Below are 18,178 nucleotides of genomic sequence, written 5' to 3'. Positions count from 1 at the left end.
AAGGCTCAAGTGTTAAAGACTTAGTCACAGATCTGTGCCACTACTGGGAGGTAGTAGACCCTTTAGGAGGCAGAACCTAGTGAGAGACACAACCAAGTTGGGGTTTTTAAAAAATAATTATTTATTGTCAAAGTGATGTACAGAGCTAATCTGGGTTGTTAAGGGCATGCTTGCCCTCAGGGTGTTTGGGATTCTCCTCTCTCTGTATCTCTCTGCTTTTCAGATACCAGGAGGTAATCAGCTATTCTGTCCTATGCTGTGGCTGCCAAGAGATACTGCGTTATCACTGGCCCCCAAAAAAAGGGGTAAAGAAACATGGACCACAATCTGGAAAACCAGAGCCCAAAGAAATATTTCCTTTTCTTAGGTAGTTTATGTCAGGCTTTTTGGCACTACAACAGGAGGTAGACTTAACACAAAGATATTTAAGATGAGGTCAAATGGAATAGATGGAATTCTTATCTAGTCATCTTGATTTGGTATAGATCAGAGTGATTCCTGTTTCCATAGCCAAAACATTCTTTTGGTTTGTTTTTTGCTTTGCTTTCGTGTCAGTACTGGGGCACTGAGATCTCACTTGGCTTTTTTACTCAGGACGGTCACTCTACCACTTGAGCCACACCTCTACTTAGTCAAAACTATTAATATAAGGAAATGGGTTTTGTTTTTGAAAACCAAGTCTTTCCCAAGACACATCTGGTAGCATAGCAAGAAAGTGGTCCTCAGAAAGCCTACTATTAACTAAAACTGACAAAACTGTCAGCTAAAATATAGCTTGTTAGATGTTGGTGTTAGGGCAATTACGGTTTAATGCAATGCAAAGTGGGTTATGCATATCATTGTAGGAGATCATGAATGTGGGTCTTAGGACAGCACCATAAATCCTTATCTCAGAGATATGACATCAATATTCCTGATTGCAGACCCTGTGGATATGACTAAATTACAAAATACCCAGAGCCACACAATTGGTAGGCACATTGATTAGCACTTGAGGCACATCACCAACCCTTTGGCTTCAGTTATTTTGGGCTTAGGGTCTCACATTTTTGCCCAGGCTAGTCTGGATGTTTAGCCTCCCATTTATGCTTCCTGCGCAGTTAGATAGCAGACATGTACTATCATGCTTAGCTATTGATTGGGACAAAGTCTTATTAACTTTTGGCCTAGATGAGCCTTGAACTACTGTCCTCCTGATTTCTACCTCCCAGATACCTGCCTCCTAAGTAGCAGGGCTTACAACCAAGGTGACAAAAAGGAAAAACTAAAAAAGAAAAGACACTTAATGTACTTTGAAAGTGCATTAATGTATGACTGTGCTCCAAATGGTGCCTGCTTTCTCAGCAGCTAGCATTACTAATTGAAATAATTTACCCAATCAGATGTTGTGTTTTTAGTGTCTGGAGGCCCAAATGGAGGTACTCATTTATTTTTCACCCTCTGTCTTCATGGTCAGCTGAGATACAAATAGTTTGAAATGACTTTTGTTTCAGAAGACTTGAATCCTCCAAATTTGTGTGCGACTTCAATGTTTGTGTTAATGTTCATTTTACAATAAAGATTTCTGATATCCAATGCCTAACGTATGAAACTGTAACCTCTCTGTACATCAGTTTGATAATAAAAATTTGAAAAAAAAAGATTTCTGAGATTGCATTCCTATATATATATATATATTTTTTTTTGGCCAGTCCTGGGCCTTGGACTCAGGGCCTGAGCACTGTCCCTGGCTTCTTCCCGCTCAAGGCTAGCACGCTGCCACTTGAGCCACAGCGCCACTTCTGGCCGTTTTCTGTATATGTGGTGCTGTGGAATCGAACCTAGGGCCTCGTGTATCCGAGGCAGGCACTCTTGCCACTAGGCTATATCCCCAGCCCCATTCCTATATATTTGAGTTTGATTTCTAGGTCAGTTGAAGTGACTACATGTGTTAAATATTGTCTTGTCTTTTTTCCTTAACTAAAAACTAAATTGCATCAAACACTACAAAATCATTTTGAATATTTTAACACACTTTGTGTAATTGTAGTTACTTAATACTTAACACTACAAATTTGACCTCTTCTCTTGCTCAAGACTAGTGCTCTACCACTTGAGCTACAGATCTACTTCCAGCTTTTTTTTTTTTTTTTTTTTTTTTACCAGTCCCAGGCCTTGAATTCAAAGCCTGAGCACTGTCCCTGGCTTCCTTTTCTCAAGGCTAGCACTCTACCACTTGAACCACAGGGCCACTTCTGGCGTTTTCTATGTATGTGGTGCTAAGGAATCAAACTCAGGGCTTCATGTATGCAAGGCAAGCACTCTACCACTAGGCCATATTCCCAGCCCCTACTTCCAGCTTTTTGATGGTTAATTGGACTCAAGAGTCTCACAGATTTTCCTGCCTGGACTGGCTTGGAACCTCAATCCTCAGATCTTAGCCTCATGAGTAGTTAGTATTACACTTGTGAGCCATCCCGCAAAAGGGGATTCTTAATTACATATTTATCATTTGCTTTCTATTTATACTGTTTAATAACCTTGGGCATAACTTGCCAAACTCAAATTCTCTTTAGTGCTTTTTGAAAATTCTATTGTTCACAGCTTCTAGCTACGGAAGTATTGCTAGGAATTGCTTGAACACTAAATTTTAGATGTGCAGCATTAAGAAGTGGATTTAACAAGTCGGATAAGTAATGTACTTGCCTTACATATGAAACTGTAACCCCTCTGTACTTCACTTTGACAATAAAGAAGAAAAAAGAAGTAGATTTACCTTATCACTACTACAAGAGAAATGTGCTTAATGTATATCACTATATGCTGTGTACATGTTAATTTGTTTTTATGTGAAAAGTTGGCTAATTAGTTCACAATTTCCTTACAACCTCTTCAAGAAAGTGTTTCTTTGCCTTCTTGAGCAATGCTGGTGGAAAACAGAGTGGAGTGGAAATGGTAGAAGCAGAAAATCCCTGCTTCTAAAGGGCAGCCAAAAGACTGAGTTTCTGCACATGATAGGACTTCAACCTTTCTTTCAATATGGTTCTATTTTGTTTTTCTTCTATGTGATTTTAAGTGTATTTTCCCCACAAGACTGTTTGTTACCTTTGATGTACAGTGACTGTATAAATCACTGCTTTTAGTGATAATCTCTAATCTTCAAAGTATAATACATACCTTGGCTGCATTGCAGGTGATAGGAATATCAATATATCAGATGGAAAATCTTGTTTTCAAAATAAAAAAGGCAGAATCTTATGTCTGTGTTATTTTATAAATTCACTTTTAAACCTTTTAACCAAGTAGCATAACAGAACCACAGAATAATGACTACAAGACTTGTCAAATAGGGTTTGTAAAGGATGGCTGATGAAAGACATGTTAGCTTCAATACCTATTTCTATTTATTTTTTTCTGAGTTGTGATCGTTTGTGTAAAAAGTCATTGTGCTTATAAACTGACATGTTGAACTGACATCACTTCGTAAAACTACTTAAAGATAATTCACATTTTTAACAGAAGTCCAGATTCATGCATAAAAGTCATTTAAAAAATTGTAAGCTTATTTACTTATTTATTTGTTTGTTTTCAATGTTGGGGTTAAACCGAACCCTCATCACATTATACAACTATCACTGAACTATGTCTTCAAACCCTAAGTGGCATTAAAAAAAGTTAGCACCTGTTTAAAACTGAGTATGCTCTTCAACTAAACTGATTCAGAAGTTTGAGAGGATGGTCACAAATATTTGTCTTTAAATTGTGTTACTAATAAAATCTAAGTTTGTTCTTTACCAAAGCAATGAAGAAACACAGAAATTGGAAGTGGTGCTGTGGCTCAAGTGGTAGAGCGCAAGCCTTGTGCACAAAGACAGTGCCCAGGCCCCATAACTGACAAAAAAACAAAACAAAACCAGAAATTATTTCACTTGTTACAACACAACATTTACCTGCTAATAGGCACACATGAAACAGACATCTCTGTGCCTCGCCTGGTATTTCACAATGGGCATGCATGTCATAACAGTGTGTTTTTCTTTATACAGTTTGATGAGTTCAGACATGTAAAGCTCTAAATTAATATTGAGAGAGGAGAAAAAGCTGAGTCAGAGCACAATCAGTCAGTCACCAGCAAAACAATGCAAGAAATTGAACTACATTAATCTAGGTGGCACAAAAAACAGAATCTTTAAATCAGATCATAAAAATCTATGATCGAAAAAATCTATGACTTTCTGTAATCCTCTCTTTTGAATATGGGCAGAAACTTACACATTTGTTTGTTTATATATTTATTTACGTATTTATTATTTATTCATTGCTGGAAATCAACTTGGGACCTCATGTAGCCCTTTAAAGTTAATTTTTACCAAGGGCAAGAGATCTAGAGGTGAGAACATCTCTAAAGGACCTAAGTAATCATGGTCTACACTCCTGACCCTCAGAAATTGTGTGATAATAAATGTGAGTTGCTTTATTCTGCTAAGTCTGTGGCAATTTAATTTCCAGTAACAGAAAAATAACTTCAAGGCTTTATTCTCGGGCAAATGAAGACTGAAATGTCCAGAGCTTTCATTCCGTTTTAGCATTTCTTTTAAAATCAGAATTGTAGCTGAGAGTATTGCTGAAATTCACGTAAGTAGAAGAAAGATGCAGGGCCATTGAACAGTGTATACTTAGATCTTGAGGAAAAATAGTGAACTGCTTGTTAAATTCTCTGGGAAAAAAAATGAGTAAACCTTGCAGAATAAAATGGTTTCAGTGACCCGGGAGCCAGTGGCTTGTGCCTGTAATCCTAGCTACTCAGGAGTTTGGGATCTAAGGATCTAGATTTCAAGACAGCCCCAGGAAGAAAAGTCTGTGAAAGTCTTATCTCCAATAAACTACTCTGAAAAAGCCAGAAGTGGTGCTGTGGCTCAAGTGATAGAGCATTAGTCTTGAGCAAAAGAAGCTTAAGGACAGTGCCCAGGCCCTGAATTCAAGCCTCATGACTGGCAAAAGGAGAAAAAAAAAAAAAAAAAAAAAGGAAAGTTTCAATAGATTAACCTACAGTTTTTATCATGTGAGTATATATTTTATCATCTCTTTAATTTTGTAAAACTATATACTTAAATATGAGTGTATTTCAAAAGTAAAAAAATGTAACAAACACTATAGGAGCTTTGACCAAAAGATCAAAGTTAGGAGAGATGGGGAGAATTTTGTCACTTTGATATCTATTTTTTGTCAGTCATGGACTTGAACTCAGGGTCTGAGTGCTATGCCTGATCTTTGTCACTAAAGACTAGCACTCTACCACTTTGAGCCACAGTGCTACTTCGGGATGGGAAGAATTATGAAAGGAGTGATATTGATTACAATGCCTTATGCTCACAAACTGATACATTGAATTGAAACCCCTTTGCATAACTACTGAAGGACAATAGTTCTAAAAAAGAGATAAAAGTTATTGTCATTAATAATAGTTCAAATTCAAATCCTGTGTCAACAGGATAGTGCACAATAAAAGGTACATAGTGTTTTCTCTGTGTTATTTCTGCCAAAGATGCCCATAATATGAACATAATCATGAGGATACATCAGACAAATCCAAATTAAAAGGTATTCCACAAAATAACTGACCTGAAATTTCAGAAAACTGGAGCCATAAAAATCAAGGAAAGAATGTGACTTTTTTTTTTTTAAAGTGAAGCATGGTAAGAAGAGACATGACAGTCAAATGCATCGTATGATTTGGAGCTAAATTGTTCTGCTGTCAAGGATATTGTTGGAACAACTAGAAGAACCTGAATGGGCGGGAAGGATTGTAGTAACATTTCAATGTTTATTTTGTGATTTTGATGGCTATATTAGAGCTATCAGAGAGGAGAATGCCTTGTTTGTGTAAAAAAAAAATTCACACATTTTAGTGTTTGTAAGCATGAAATGTCCATGAGTAATAACAGTTTAGAATGATGAAAAAGGGCGTTCTTGAGCTCATTCTTGAGATTGTTTAAAATAAGAAATACACAAAAAACTAAAACTTAGACTTAAAAATGGATTAATTGGAAAACCCCTAGAGAAACTACTATGATACACTGTTGTAAAACTGTTTTGTTTTTCTTTTTGAAACATATGACAACTCTAAACAAAATTGTTATGCATGCAGCAACCACATAGTTTTTCTACTCCTTTTTTTAATTGTAAATTTTATGTTCAAATTGTGCTTTCAGTAACCAGTTAATGTTTCCTTTTTCAGTGATTATGATTTGCAAAATAAAATACCTTGAAAAGGTTGCAGGAACATTTTCTAGCAAAAATTATTTTCTCACATCTTCATGTATCTGTTTTATATTTTTCTCTAAAATTGGTGTTAGATTTTTCACTTACACATCTTTACGTATTATTAACTGTAATATTGTGTAAGTTGTAGCACGTATAGCAAATCCATCATAGATACACAAATGTTTAGCATAAATTACAAAACATAGTTTGAAAAATAATTTCTGATCTACATTTAGATGATTAAAAATTTAAGATTCCTAACTTTCTGCTATTGTTACTAGATTACAAAAAGTATCTTCATATGCACAATCACTATAGACAAATTGCATGTTTCAAAACATTATATAAATGGTTCTGTTTATATGTGTGTTCTAAAGAAAACTATTTTCCATTAAATATTTGGACATCAATATTCCTTGTTATCATCATAAAACTACTATATTGGGATCATTATCCCCAGTGAATAAAGGAGTAATAAACAAAGCAAGGAAAGGAATGAAGGTAGATTTCAAACTAAAACAGCAAGGTTTGCTCTCTTCTGGCCTGCAGCTCTAATATTTGGCTCTTTCATCACTGGGGCTGCAGAGACTCTGACTTCCTAGATACAATTCACCTTCTTCAATTTCTACTTTCCAAGAAAATGTGCCAATAAATACTGAAAACTGAATACTGTGAACATAAGCTAAAGCTTATAGCTGAGAGCAATTTTTGAAACCCAGAGTAGCAAAAGAAAAAAGAAAGGAGTCCTTTAAAAACTGTACAGTAGGGGGCTAGGAAAGTGGCTTAGGAGTAGAGTGCTTGCCTAGCATGCAGGAAGCCCTGGGATTCCTCAGCACCACATAAACAGAAAAAGCCAGAAGTAGCGCTGTGGCTCAAGAGGTAGAGTGCTAGCCTTGAGCAAAAAGAAGCCAGGGACAGTGCTCATGCCTTGAGTCCAAGCCCCAGGACTGGCACAAAACAAACAAACAAAAACCAAGAAACAGAGCTGGGGATATGGCCTAGTGGCAAGAGTGCTTGCCTGGCATACATGAGGCCCTGGGTTCAGTTCCCCAGCACCACATATACAGGAAATGGCCAGAAGTGGCGCTGTGGCTCAAGTGGCAGAAAGAAGCCAGGGACAGTGCTCAGGCCCTGAGTCCAAGCCCCAGGACTGGCCAAAAAAAAAAACAACAACAAACAAACAAGAAACTGTACAGTAGGTAACAGCAGAAGAAAGTCAGTTACGAACTCGAAATGTTGATATAAGCATTGGGAACTAAACAGACAGTACTGACCCAGACATATATAAAACCTTCACAAGGAATAATTATCTATCATGCAAAAACTAAGATTACACATAAACCAAAGGAAGGCTGCATTTCACTCCAATGTGTGATCAAAGAGCTCAGGTTTTAAACAAGATGGGTCTAGGCTCAACTGTAGCCTTATTATAGCCAGTTGGATAAACTCTGATGGGTAATTCAAACTCTCACTGCCTTAGCAGCCTTGTCTGTAAGCTGACGATAATCATGTCAGCTTTGTGTGGTGCTGTGATGATTAGATAAAACACATGGAAAATATCCAGTCAAAGGGACAGCATGTAATAGGCACTTAGGAAAATAATTATCCTTCCTACCATAACGTTGTGAGAGAAGGTACCAAAGGCAAATCCCACTGTAATGTGTAAGAATTGTTTTTATTAAAGTAATAGATTCACATGACTTTAAAAATGAAATAGTACTGTACTAAATATAAAGAGAACTGTGCTAAGTATAAAGAGAGCTAGTTCCTTGATCATCTCTCTTTGTTCTTCAGTCTTACTGCTGAGGGAAAACAAATTTCTGCTTTTTTTCAGCTTGTTTTTCTAGTGCAGATTTATGTTCCCAGTTTTTATTCAATCACTCAAATATTTCTACATATTACAAAATAACACAACTCCATGACAAAGATAATAGTTTTTCTGCCAAAATGCATGCTAGCCTCCAGCTTTTCTCTTAATATACTATAGAATCCTTTCTGATTTACCCCCTCCCCAATCTTCAAGAGCTTTTAAACATAATTTCTGCATAGCCATCAGAATCAATTACCAGTCATCTTTACTCATTTAATCTTCCTAGAGATATTGCCTCTTGTGTTTGTTCCTTGTGGACGTGGCCCATTTTCTGAGCCTGTTGTTTAAAGAGTAAATAGCATCTACTCGAAATGACATTATTTTGGCAGAGAAAATTTCCACATTGTCATGATGATCCTTTCAGGAATCTCACATTTCAAAATCTGATCAGAGATTATTCCTTTATTTCAACTTTTTCAAGATAAAGTATATCTAGGCAAAAACTAGACCCAAATAAAATGTTATTTCTTTTATATCAAATTACTGACTTCTTATGTTCTCCCCAACTCTGTTACAAACATCCAAACTTGTTTACTTGAATGAACTATTATGGCAGTACCATATGTTTCTATTTTAGGAGATCATTCAAATGTTATAACTGGAGATAACAGATCATTCTAAAAAGTGTTAACACTCTGGAAGGTCTGAAAATTTTCTCACCAAACAACCCCCGCAAAGCCCTTGCACATGTGATTTTGAAATGTATTGTTTAAAGGGACAATTTTCAATAGTCAAAAATGATATCACTGTTAGAGAGAGGAATGCCTCTTTTTTTAAAAATTGTTTTTTAGCAGTGAATTCTTTTTTTACTCTTCACATTCCTAATCACTGTCTCAACATAGAAGAAAGGGAAAATGGTGAATTTGGAAAATAAAGGAGTTCAAAATGGAAGCAGCGTCTTCACATATGAAGGCAAGATGTGGTTGTGAGAATGCAAAAGAAGTCCCTATTCCTAAAATTCCAGGAAAACCTACATTCTATTACTTTTTGGTGATTTGGGGTTTAAACTCAGGGTTTAATACTTGCTAGGCAGGTGCTTTACCACCACAGTCATAATTTCAGCCCTTTATTGCCTTGGTTATTTTCAAAACAGCATCATACTTTATGCCTAGGCTACCCTGGCCCACACAGTCTTATACTTTCCTGTGTTGCTGCAGTGGACACACACCACTGAGCCCAACCACTGTAGCTGAGATAACAAGTACAAGCCGCCACACCTAAGCCAGTAAGTGAGATGGAGTCTCTTTAACTTTTATGCCCAGGCCTGGCCTCAAACCTGGATCTCGGTATCTCTACCTCCCAAGTAGTTACAATTAAAGGCTGAAGCCAGTATTCATTTCATACAAAGTACTGCAGCCCTAGGTTCTCCAATGAGGAATTAAACTGTTGTTCTGAAGATATGTTAGCATCTAAAGACACAAAACTAGCTTAACCATGTTGTATTTATGGCTGTTATAAAAGTATAAAGCCTGAACACATTTGTAAGTTAAGTACAAGTGAAGTTACTGAAGTAATCAAATTGAAGCAGCTTTCTGTGGTGGATAATATTTTCTTCCAGAAACCAAATTACCTATCCTAGGTTTAGTTAGAACTTTAAAAACAGAGATTATATTTGAAATGAAAATTTGATATCCATAATTTTTTGGTAGAGAATTAGGAAACTGAGGTATAGCTCAGTTGTTGAAACAAAAAAGCTTTCTTTCTCCATTCCTGTTACAAAGAGAAGAGTTCAAAGATGGATTGTGGGGCCATACTCTTGAGCTAGAGCTTTCAATATGCCAAGCAAGGTGGTTAGAGACCTAGCAAAGATGGTGTCTTGGAATATTTTCTCATCAATTAGGGAGTGAAAGAGAGGCCCTGGGTTTGCTACTGCCAGGGGAAAAGCCCGTCAGAGCAAGCCTCCCCAGATCTATGGTCCTCTTTCTCCCCGATTTCCTCCTTTTACTGATTGCAGTATCTTACACAAGCCTTCAAGTCAGGGAGATGTCTGAAATCTAACAAGACTTAGAAATTGTATCTCCGCAAAGAACATGTTCTGCTTTAAGTATCCAAAATCCTAACAATGACTCAATCTAAAAATGATCACTGCCTCTCATACTGCAAGAAAGTGGGAGATAAATAGTTGCAAGTCTCTCTTCAGCTGCTGGATAATGCACAGTAAGCTGTGTGTTCCTTGCTTCATAGTTGCGAAATGACTGGTAGTGTTCAGAATCATGTTCCCACTCCCTCAGGAACAAAGGGAAGAGTTAGTGCCACCCAATCTTTTTGCTCTTTCCTCCCCTTCTCTTCCTTACCCTTCCTCCTTTGTCCTCCTGTCCCCTCTCTGTTTTCACTTAAGCTAGGCTTGGCGAGTATTTATGTTTTCTAGTCACGTAATGGAGGTAGGCAAGGGAGCTTCAGGTTGGTGGTGGGTGTTAGGTTATGACAACCAATATGTCTGTCACAGATGGTGACAAAGAAAGTGCTGAGCCATTGTCGTTCCCATTCTCCACCCCAGAGGACAGGCTTCCAAGCCCTGCAGAAGCATATGCATGTGACAATAATAACAGAGGCCTGGAGATAAGCAACGGGGTGTAATTAGGCACAAATGTACAGTTGTGATTAACTTGTTGAAGGGTCTTCAGACAGTTGAAAGGGATATAAATTAATATAAAGTCAAAAGCAGTTTGGAATGGTTATCACTGGAACAAAGTATGGGCTCTATTATTTTTTAAAGCTCTGCTGAATGTGCCCCAGATTGGGGGTGAATCAGGAATTAGCCCAAACAGCATATTCTAGAGATGAAACAGACCCCAGAAGAATGAAAAAGAATATCCTACAGATAACATTTGCAATGGATCTCCAAAGCAAAAACAAAACGCACAACCAAACAAAAGAAAAAACTCAAAAAATATTGAAATATTTATATAGATACAATTTTAGAAAATATTAGGAGGATTCATTGTTTGAAAAACCAGCAGACACAGATATTTAAATTCAGGGATGGTTGTTTAAAAGCAGAGTCTCATTTTGTGTTTATTTTCATAACATATATTTCCCAAGAATTTTCAGTTCAAGTTAAACTTGATGTAGAAGACATTAAAGGAAACAATTTTCTTATAAACAGACATGTTTGTAAACTGAATTTCAGGCTTATTTTAAATTAAACTTATTGTTTTGGAGTATGGAAACCTATCCAGATTTTCTGAGATTAGAAGGATGTTAGTATTCTTTTTTTGTCAGTCATGGGGCTTGAACTCAGGGCCTAGGCACTGTCCTTGAGCTTTTGTGCTCAAGGCCAGCACTCTACTGCTTTGAACTACAGTTCCACTTCTGGTTCTTTATCGGAGATAAGAGTGTTACAGACTTTCCTGCCTGGTCAGGCTTTGAACGGTGATCCTCAGATCTCAGCCTCTTGAATAGCTAGGACAGGCATGAGCCACCAGTGCCTGATAGAGAGCTCAGAATTTTTTGTAAGATGTATTACTTTGTCAGGAATCTAATGAGTCATTCCCAATGCCTGACCAGTCCAGCAAAAGGCACTGAAAAAGTAGTGGAAAATATAAAGAAGACAAGACAACTAGAAAACTAGGATAAAGTACAAATGGATGAGAGAAATACCTAATAGTTGTGGGGCACACAGAATACCACCTGGAGTATTTGTGTAGGAATAGGGAACTGAGGATGTTAGGAAAGTTTTCTTAGACCTAGTAATGACTAAAGTGAGCTGGAGGGAAAGAGCAGAAACTAGCCAAATGAAAAGCACCGAGGCGGGGGTATTGCAATCAAATGACAGCAATTTAAGGATGAAGAAACCAGGCAAAGTAAGGCAGTTTCCAACAGCCAAACCAGACAAGGATCTCAACCCGGGGTCAGGATTTGGCTTGAAGACTTAGTTCCATTATTTGATAAGACTCTGAAACATTGGGAAATCCACTTATAAGCATAAGGTCTCTTTTGATGAGATGTGTTTTCTGATTGATTTACTGTTGATTTTTTCTTCTCTCAATGTATATGTAGGATACACAGCCAACCCTTCCCCACCCCCCCCCCCCCCCACACACACTTTGTTGCTACTGTTTTCTTTTTCAGTCTCCAGAGTGGCTGGAATTAGAGTTGAGTACCAAGACCAACATAAGATTAGACCTTATTTCTGATGTATCATGGGTCCTAGGCTGGTGTTCTGTAGCCAGGACTACAGTTTGAAACCACATTTAAATGTATCAAGTAGTATTCCAGGGCTCTAAAACTGAAAGATCATCTTCTCTTTACTAGTAGCATTATGTTTTTCCTTTAATTTGTTTTCACTTTTAGAGAGTCAAATCGAATTAGCATCACTTCAACTTTTAGTCTCAAACATTTACTTATGGCTAATGTTATAACAAGGAGAAATTAAAAGAAAAATAAGTTAGTTCTTAAAATGATTTCCCTGGGTTCAAATTTACCTACCCCTTCTTGTTTTTGCTTGCTTTTTAGATAATTAGCTCTTTTCTTTTGAATTTGAACTATGCAATGCTAGATTCCTTTGTAGTCATTCCAAGTAGAAGGCTATAAAAGAATCTTTATTAATACTGCATGTACTTGAAAGTGTCATCTGGGCCCTTGACATGTTGTGTCGGCAGCATTTTTAGTTGGGAATTAGGTGAACTGTAGTGGAGCCAACTGAATGAATCATGAGACCTGCTAATTAGAACTGGAAAATGTATTTTTGCTTGTGCCTTTACTCGTATATAAGGCAGTATAAACTCGAACTTTACCGACTGAACTCAGCAAGAGAGAGAAACGATACCCTATTACCACTTGATGTAAGCATGCTCACTGGAAAAACATAATGCTTTGTAATATTGGAGTCTTTTAAAATTCAGTAGTTTATTACAGCCATGGATTCAACTCTGTTGTCTGTCAATAAAATATACCTAAAACAATCTAGTCATTACCTCTTCACAGTTAATTTTCACTCCGTGAATTTGTTCATTTTCAAAAATAATTCTTAGAAATCTAAACATTTGTATTGTAGTTTTAAAGACAAAATGGAAATTAACACTTATTTTTCTCAAAACATGACTTTTTTAATGATGTAACCTTAGCTTCGCCTGTTAAATTAAAAATGAAAGAATGGATACTTTTTCAGGGGTGACAGTTGGTATGGGAGCACCTGCCTTTACACTTGGGAGTGGTGATCAGAGGTGATTATCTCTATTGTTTGATGACTGAGCCAGATTTCATACATAATCTAGGCTTGTTTTTGTCTTTTATTTTCCTTCCAAACATAAGCTAGCAAGATCTTTTTCATAGTAAGAAAGACAAAAAAAAACCCCAAAAATCGGGTGACAACTTTACAATATTACTGTGCTTCTTTGAGAAGTAATATAAAATGCATTTCCTGGACTTATAGGAGTTTCATCTGGTATTTGAAGAGAAACATATTTAACATATATCCTCAGTACCTTTAGGGCTATCATCTGATGAGATTTGGATGAGAGCTGGGTATTTAGTGTTTCTTTAATTGGGATGTTTCCTCCTTTTAATGGGAGACTAAATAAGTGTCTTTGACTTTTTAAAAATTTTTCTCTGTGGTATTATAGCAGAAAAATTCAAGTGTGACTGAAAAGCTTTAGGAATATTTGAGATTTTTTTTTTTTAAACAGAGGAATACTATACCTACTGGTACTTAGCAAATGGAATCTGGTGGTAGAAGTCAAAATAATGACCAGAAGTTCAAGTGACTTACTACTTTTATGCTTTTATGAGGCAAGCACTTTACCACTAGGCCATATTCCCAGCCCAACTTTTATGCTTTTAAATCTCCTATATATCTGATCTATAACTTTAATAGGCACAACATAGAAAGGTGAAGTTACCAACCATGTATTTTTCCCCCTCTGTTGTTTCAATTGTTGTTTCTACTCAGATTTGGTTCATGTTTACTTAATAGTCTTTGTTGGTTGTGGTGCTAAGGATCAAACCCAGGGCTTTGTGCATGCTACACTCAAGGCTCTACCACTGACCTACAGAGTAGGGTCTTTCAGTTGCTACCTTCAGTAATGACAACTAAACACTAAGGTTTCCAGTAATTACCTCATGCCTGAAGAATTCCAATTGAACATCCTTTTTTGTTTGCTTGTTGCTTTTGCTTCTCTCATTTCCAGATAGATTTCCTGTAGAAAGCTATAACTTAGGATCATATAATTCTAATTAAGGACATTAAATGAAACTAGGGACAGGCAAGTTGTGTGTTTGAATTAACATTTGCATATCGAGGCAAAGCAAATAAAATTTGATTTTTCATTTTTTTCTCGTTATATTAAATTTGGTCTTCAACTTTTAGGTTGTCATCAAAAATATGCTTTCTACTTTTTGGTCTTCCAATTATTTCATAGCCTATCATCTTGAATTTCAGTAGCACATTTCTATAAATATTGAACAGTTATAAAATTGTTATGTAAGCTGAATTACTTGGAGGCTGAGGCTGTAGGGCACTTGAGTTCAGGAGTTTAAGGCCAGATTAAAATCATAGTGAGATTTCCTCTCTGAAAAAATAAACAAGACAAAATGTAAGTCACTTCCCTGGATCAATTTATCATGATCCTTTAAAATCACCCTCCCCCGAATAACACTTCGGCTGACCCAGATAAATTCTACGCACATATCCTATAACGAGCTAACTTTTAACTTTCCACGTAAATACCGATCAAGTCAAAGGTCAGGTGACTTTTCTTGTGACAACTAAGTAAATTCCTGGTGGATTAAAAGAGTAAACACTTTATGTTTAGCTTTATATAATGAGAATATGAAATAATAAACACTTTAGGACTGGAGGAAACACCCCCAGTAATCATTCCCTCCCCACACTAAAAGTCCCAGGAGAATTGACAATGGGTCAGGGTGGTCGGCTCCAGCCCTTCACCTGGGTTCCCAAGTGCAGAGGTGGGAAGGAATGATTTAGTAAATACAACATCAGATACATTTTGCCTGTAGTTCACTAATTGGCCATCACCCACAGTTAACCCTAAACAATGGAAGGCCTGGACCCCATTTGAAACAAAGTAACCGCAAGCACTCCCGACAGGGCCTCCCCCAGACTCCGGCCTTCCCAGCTCTGAGCCCGCCCAGTGGGCTCAGGACCCGGAAGGGCGCGCCAAGAGGCGGGGCTAGGGGGTCCTGGAGGCGGGGCTAGCCGCGATGGGCGTGGCCCCGACGGGGCGGAGACAAGATGGCCACCCTGAGCGCTTGGAGGACCTAAGAGGCGGAGTCCGGGGCCACGCCCCGGGCGGGAGGGCCGCTCTGTGCGCGCCCGCTCTATGATGCTTGCGCGCGTCCCCCGCGCGCCGCGCTGCGGGCGGGGCGGGTCTCCGGGATTCCAAGGGCTCGGTTACGGAAGAAGCGCAGCGCCGGCTGGGGAGGGGGCTGGATGCGCGCGCACCCGGGGGGAGGCCGCTGCTGCCCGGAGCAGGAGGAGGGGGAGAGTGCGGCGGGCGGCAGCGGCGCCGGCGGCGACTCCGCCATAGAGCAGGGGGGCCAGGGCAGCGCGCTCGCCCCGTCCCCGGTGAGCGGCGTGCGCAGGGAAGTCGCTCGGGGCGGCGGCCGTGGCCGGGGGCGGTGGAAGCAGGCGGGCCGGGGCGGCGGCGTCTGTGGCCGTGGCCGGGGCCGGGGCCGTGGCCGGGGACGGGGCCGGGGCCGGGGCCGGGGCCGCGGCCGTCCCCCGAGCGGCGGCGGCGGCCTTGGCGGCGACGGCGGCGGCGGCGGCGGCTGCGGCGGTGGCGGCGGCGCCCCCCGGCGGGAGCCGGTCCCTTTCCCGTCGGGGAGCGCGGGGCTGGGGCCCAGGGGACCCCGGGCCACGGAGAGCGGGAAGAGGATGGACTGCCCGGCCCTTCCCCCCGGATGGAAGAAGGAGGAAGTGATCCGAAAATCTGGACTCAGCGCTGGCAAGAGCGATGTCTACTACTTCAGGTATCCCCGGGTGGGGGGGGGGCGGGCGGGGTCAGGTCGGGGTCAGGGGTCGCGGGCTGGCCCGGGGTGGGGTGGTTCGGTGAGAGTAGGGGTCCTGGGCCCGATGGGGTGGGAGCCAGAATCCCACCCTTCCCACCCCACCCCCCACCCCGGGGTGAGATTTCACCTCACGTCGGTGACAGGCTCAGCAACCGGCAGGTGAGGGCCCGGCTGGGGTGGGGGTGCAAGCCGTGCAATGCAAGCAAAGGGTTACTGGGAGCGATGCTCGGCTGGGCCACCGAAGGGTTAAAACAAGGTGTAATTCATCGAAACAATAAAAGCCAGTCATCCTTGGCTCCTGTCCCAGCCTGTCCCAGATTCATCATCCCAAGGGTGTTTAATCATGCACATGTGGAGGCATTAGCTATCTACACGAACCGAGTTTCAATTACTTTGTAGGAGCCAGGAAAAAGTTTCCTATGAAGTAGCCCATTCGGGATGCTTCAAGTTTTTCTGTTGTTGTTGTTTTTTTCTTCTTCTTCTATTTTTTCGCAACTCCTTTGTATGCTGGAACATAGTCCCCTTTGACAACGGAAACACCGTATTAAGTTGTTAAGACTTCTAGATCAACGTTTGCCCCCTAGGGATCATCTGGCAACGTCTGGAGACGGTTTGGGTTCTCGCACCTGGGAAGTGGGGGTGCGGCCCGGCGTCTGGTGGGTAGATGTCAGAGTTGCTGGCAAGCTCTGCTGTAAGATACAGGGCGGTCTCTGCAGTAACGAATTTTCTGGCCTCAGATGTTCCAAGGGTTAAAAGTTTCACCTGAATGTAACCTTGCAATCCTGTGGTCATACTGCCCATGACCTTAATTTGTATCATGTACAGGAAGTGATCTGTGGATCATATTAGAGACTTATGAACAAATTTGCTAAATTTTATTGTACGTCATTCTATTTATAGAAGAGAGTATAAACATATTCAGTGGTTTGGAGGGGCCTGTTTAGGGACTGAACCATTTTTTTCAGGGGCTGTATTTGAATGTAGGAGCCGCCATTTCTTTCATCCTCCTGAGGAAATATGTATACATATATATTATAACTTTTATGAGTTGCGAATACTCTTAGGTGTAAAATGTTAAAAAAAAATAAAGCGGTCTACACACAATGTTGTATAAACAGACATACACTACACTCAAGAATGTGACTACTGCTGCTACAGCATGTAAATATGATTATGGCTTTCCCCTTGTCTATGGTGCTGGGAATCAAGCCTAGGGCCTTGCACATTGTGGATATGCTATCTACCACCGAAAATTCAGAGCCTTGGGCACTATCGGTGAGCTTTTCTGCTCAAGGTTAGCGCTCTACCACTTTGAGCCATAGCTCCACTTCCGGTTTTTTGGAGGTTCATTGGAGATTAGTCACCTGGACTTTCCTGCCGGGCAGGCTTTATCCCCGGATCCTCAGATCTGAGCCTCCTGACTAGCTAGGATTATAGGTGTGAGCCACCAGCCCTGGGGTTCCTGAACACATTCTTGATGGTCTCTCACATATATGGATGAGTAGTGTCAATTTGTTTCACCTCTCAAGAAAAAAAAATAAAAAGAAATGAAAATAGTGTTGCATGGAGGGGGGGGGGAGAAAAAAAGGAATTAAAGTGGTGTTTCATTACAACATTTCACTTGACTTCAGAAAGCCCAAATAGTAAATGGGAGACTTTTTTAAAAAAAATGTAGAGGTGTGTGATTGTCTGGCTTTGCATTTCCTAGTCGTTACATATTTGATTTACTGTTAGGGAATGGTTTAATGAATGAAAGTTGCTGTGATTTTGAAAAAAGGGTATTCCAAGTTCATTTGTTTCACAATTGTTCATTTTTGGTATTTCATTTACAGCATGTTCTATTTTCTAAGTAGGCAGCCTCCAAACCTTCTGGGAACTGTGTGTGTGCTGCTGCCTCATACACGGTTACATTTGACGAAAAATTCTGAGGGGTTGAATTCTTTGAGTAATGGATCTATTCCTAGTTGAACACCTTCCTCCCCCCCCCACCCCTTGTCTGTCCTGGGTCTTGAACTCAGGGCCTGGGTGCTGTCCCTGAGCTCTTTTGCTCAGTGCTAGTGCTCTACCACTTTGAGTCACAGCTCCACTTCTGGTTTT

General features: G+C 39.9%; 1 protein-coding gene across 2 annotated transcripts in view; it reads left to right on the top strand.

Annotated features, from left to right (window-relative positions):
- The first annotated feature begins 15,378 nt into the window (after positions 1-15,378).
- The window catches only part of Mbd2 (methyl-CpG binding domain protein 2), a 57,148-nt gene continuing 54,348 nt past the window's right edge, over positions 15,379-18,178 (top strand). Inside the window, exon 1 of one of the 2 annotated variants that reach the window (XM_048363062.1) lies at positions 15,379-16,042. In XM_048363062.1, the coding sequence (XP_048219019.1) occupies positions 15,504-16,042 (539 nt within the window). In that variant the 5' untranslated portion in view covers positions 15,379-15,503. The remainder of the gene's footprint in view (positions 16,043-18,178) is intronic. The other variant, XM_048363064.1, reaches the window with a different exon arrangement.

Source organism: Perognathus longimembris, chromosome 15, assembly GCF_023159225.1.
Source record: "Perognathus longimembris pacificus isolate PPM17 chromosome 15, ASM2315922v1, whole genome shotgun sequence".
Lineage (NCBI taxonomy): Eukaryota > Metazoa > Chordata > Mammalia > Rodentia > Heteromyidae > Perognathus > Perognathus longimembris.
The sequence above is the reverse complement of the archived record's forward strand: the minus strand, read 5'-3'. Positions and strand labels throughout refer to the sequence as shown.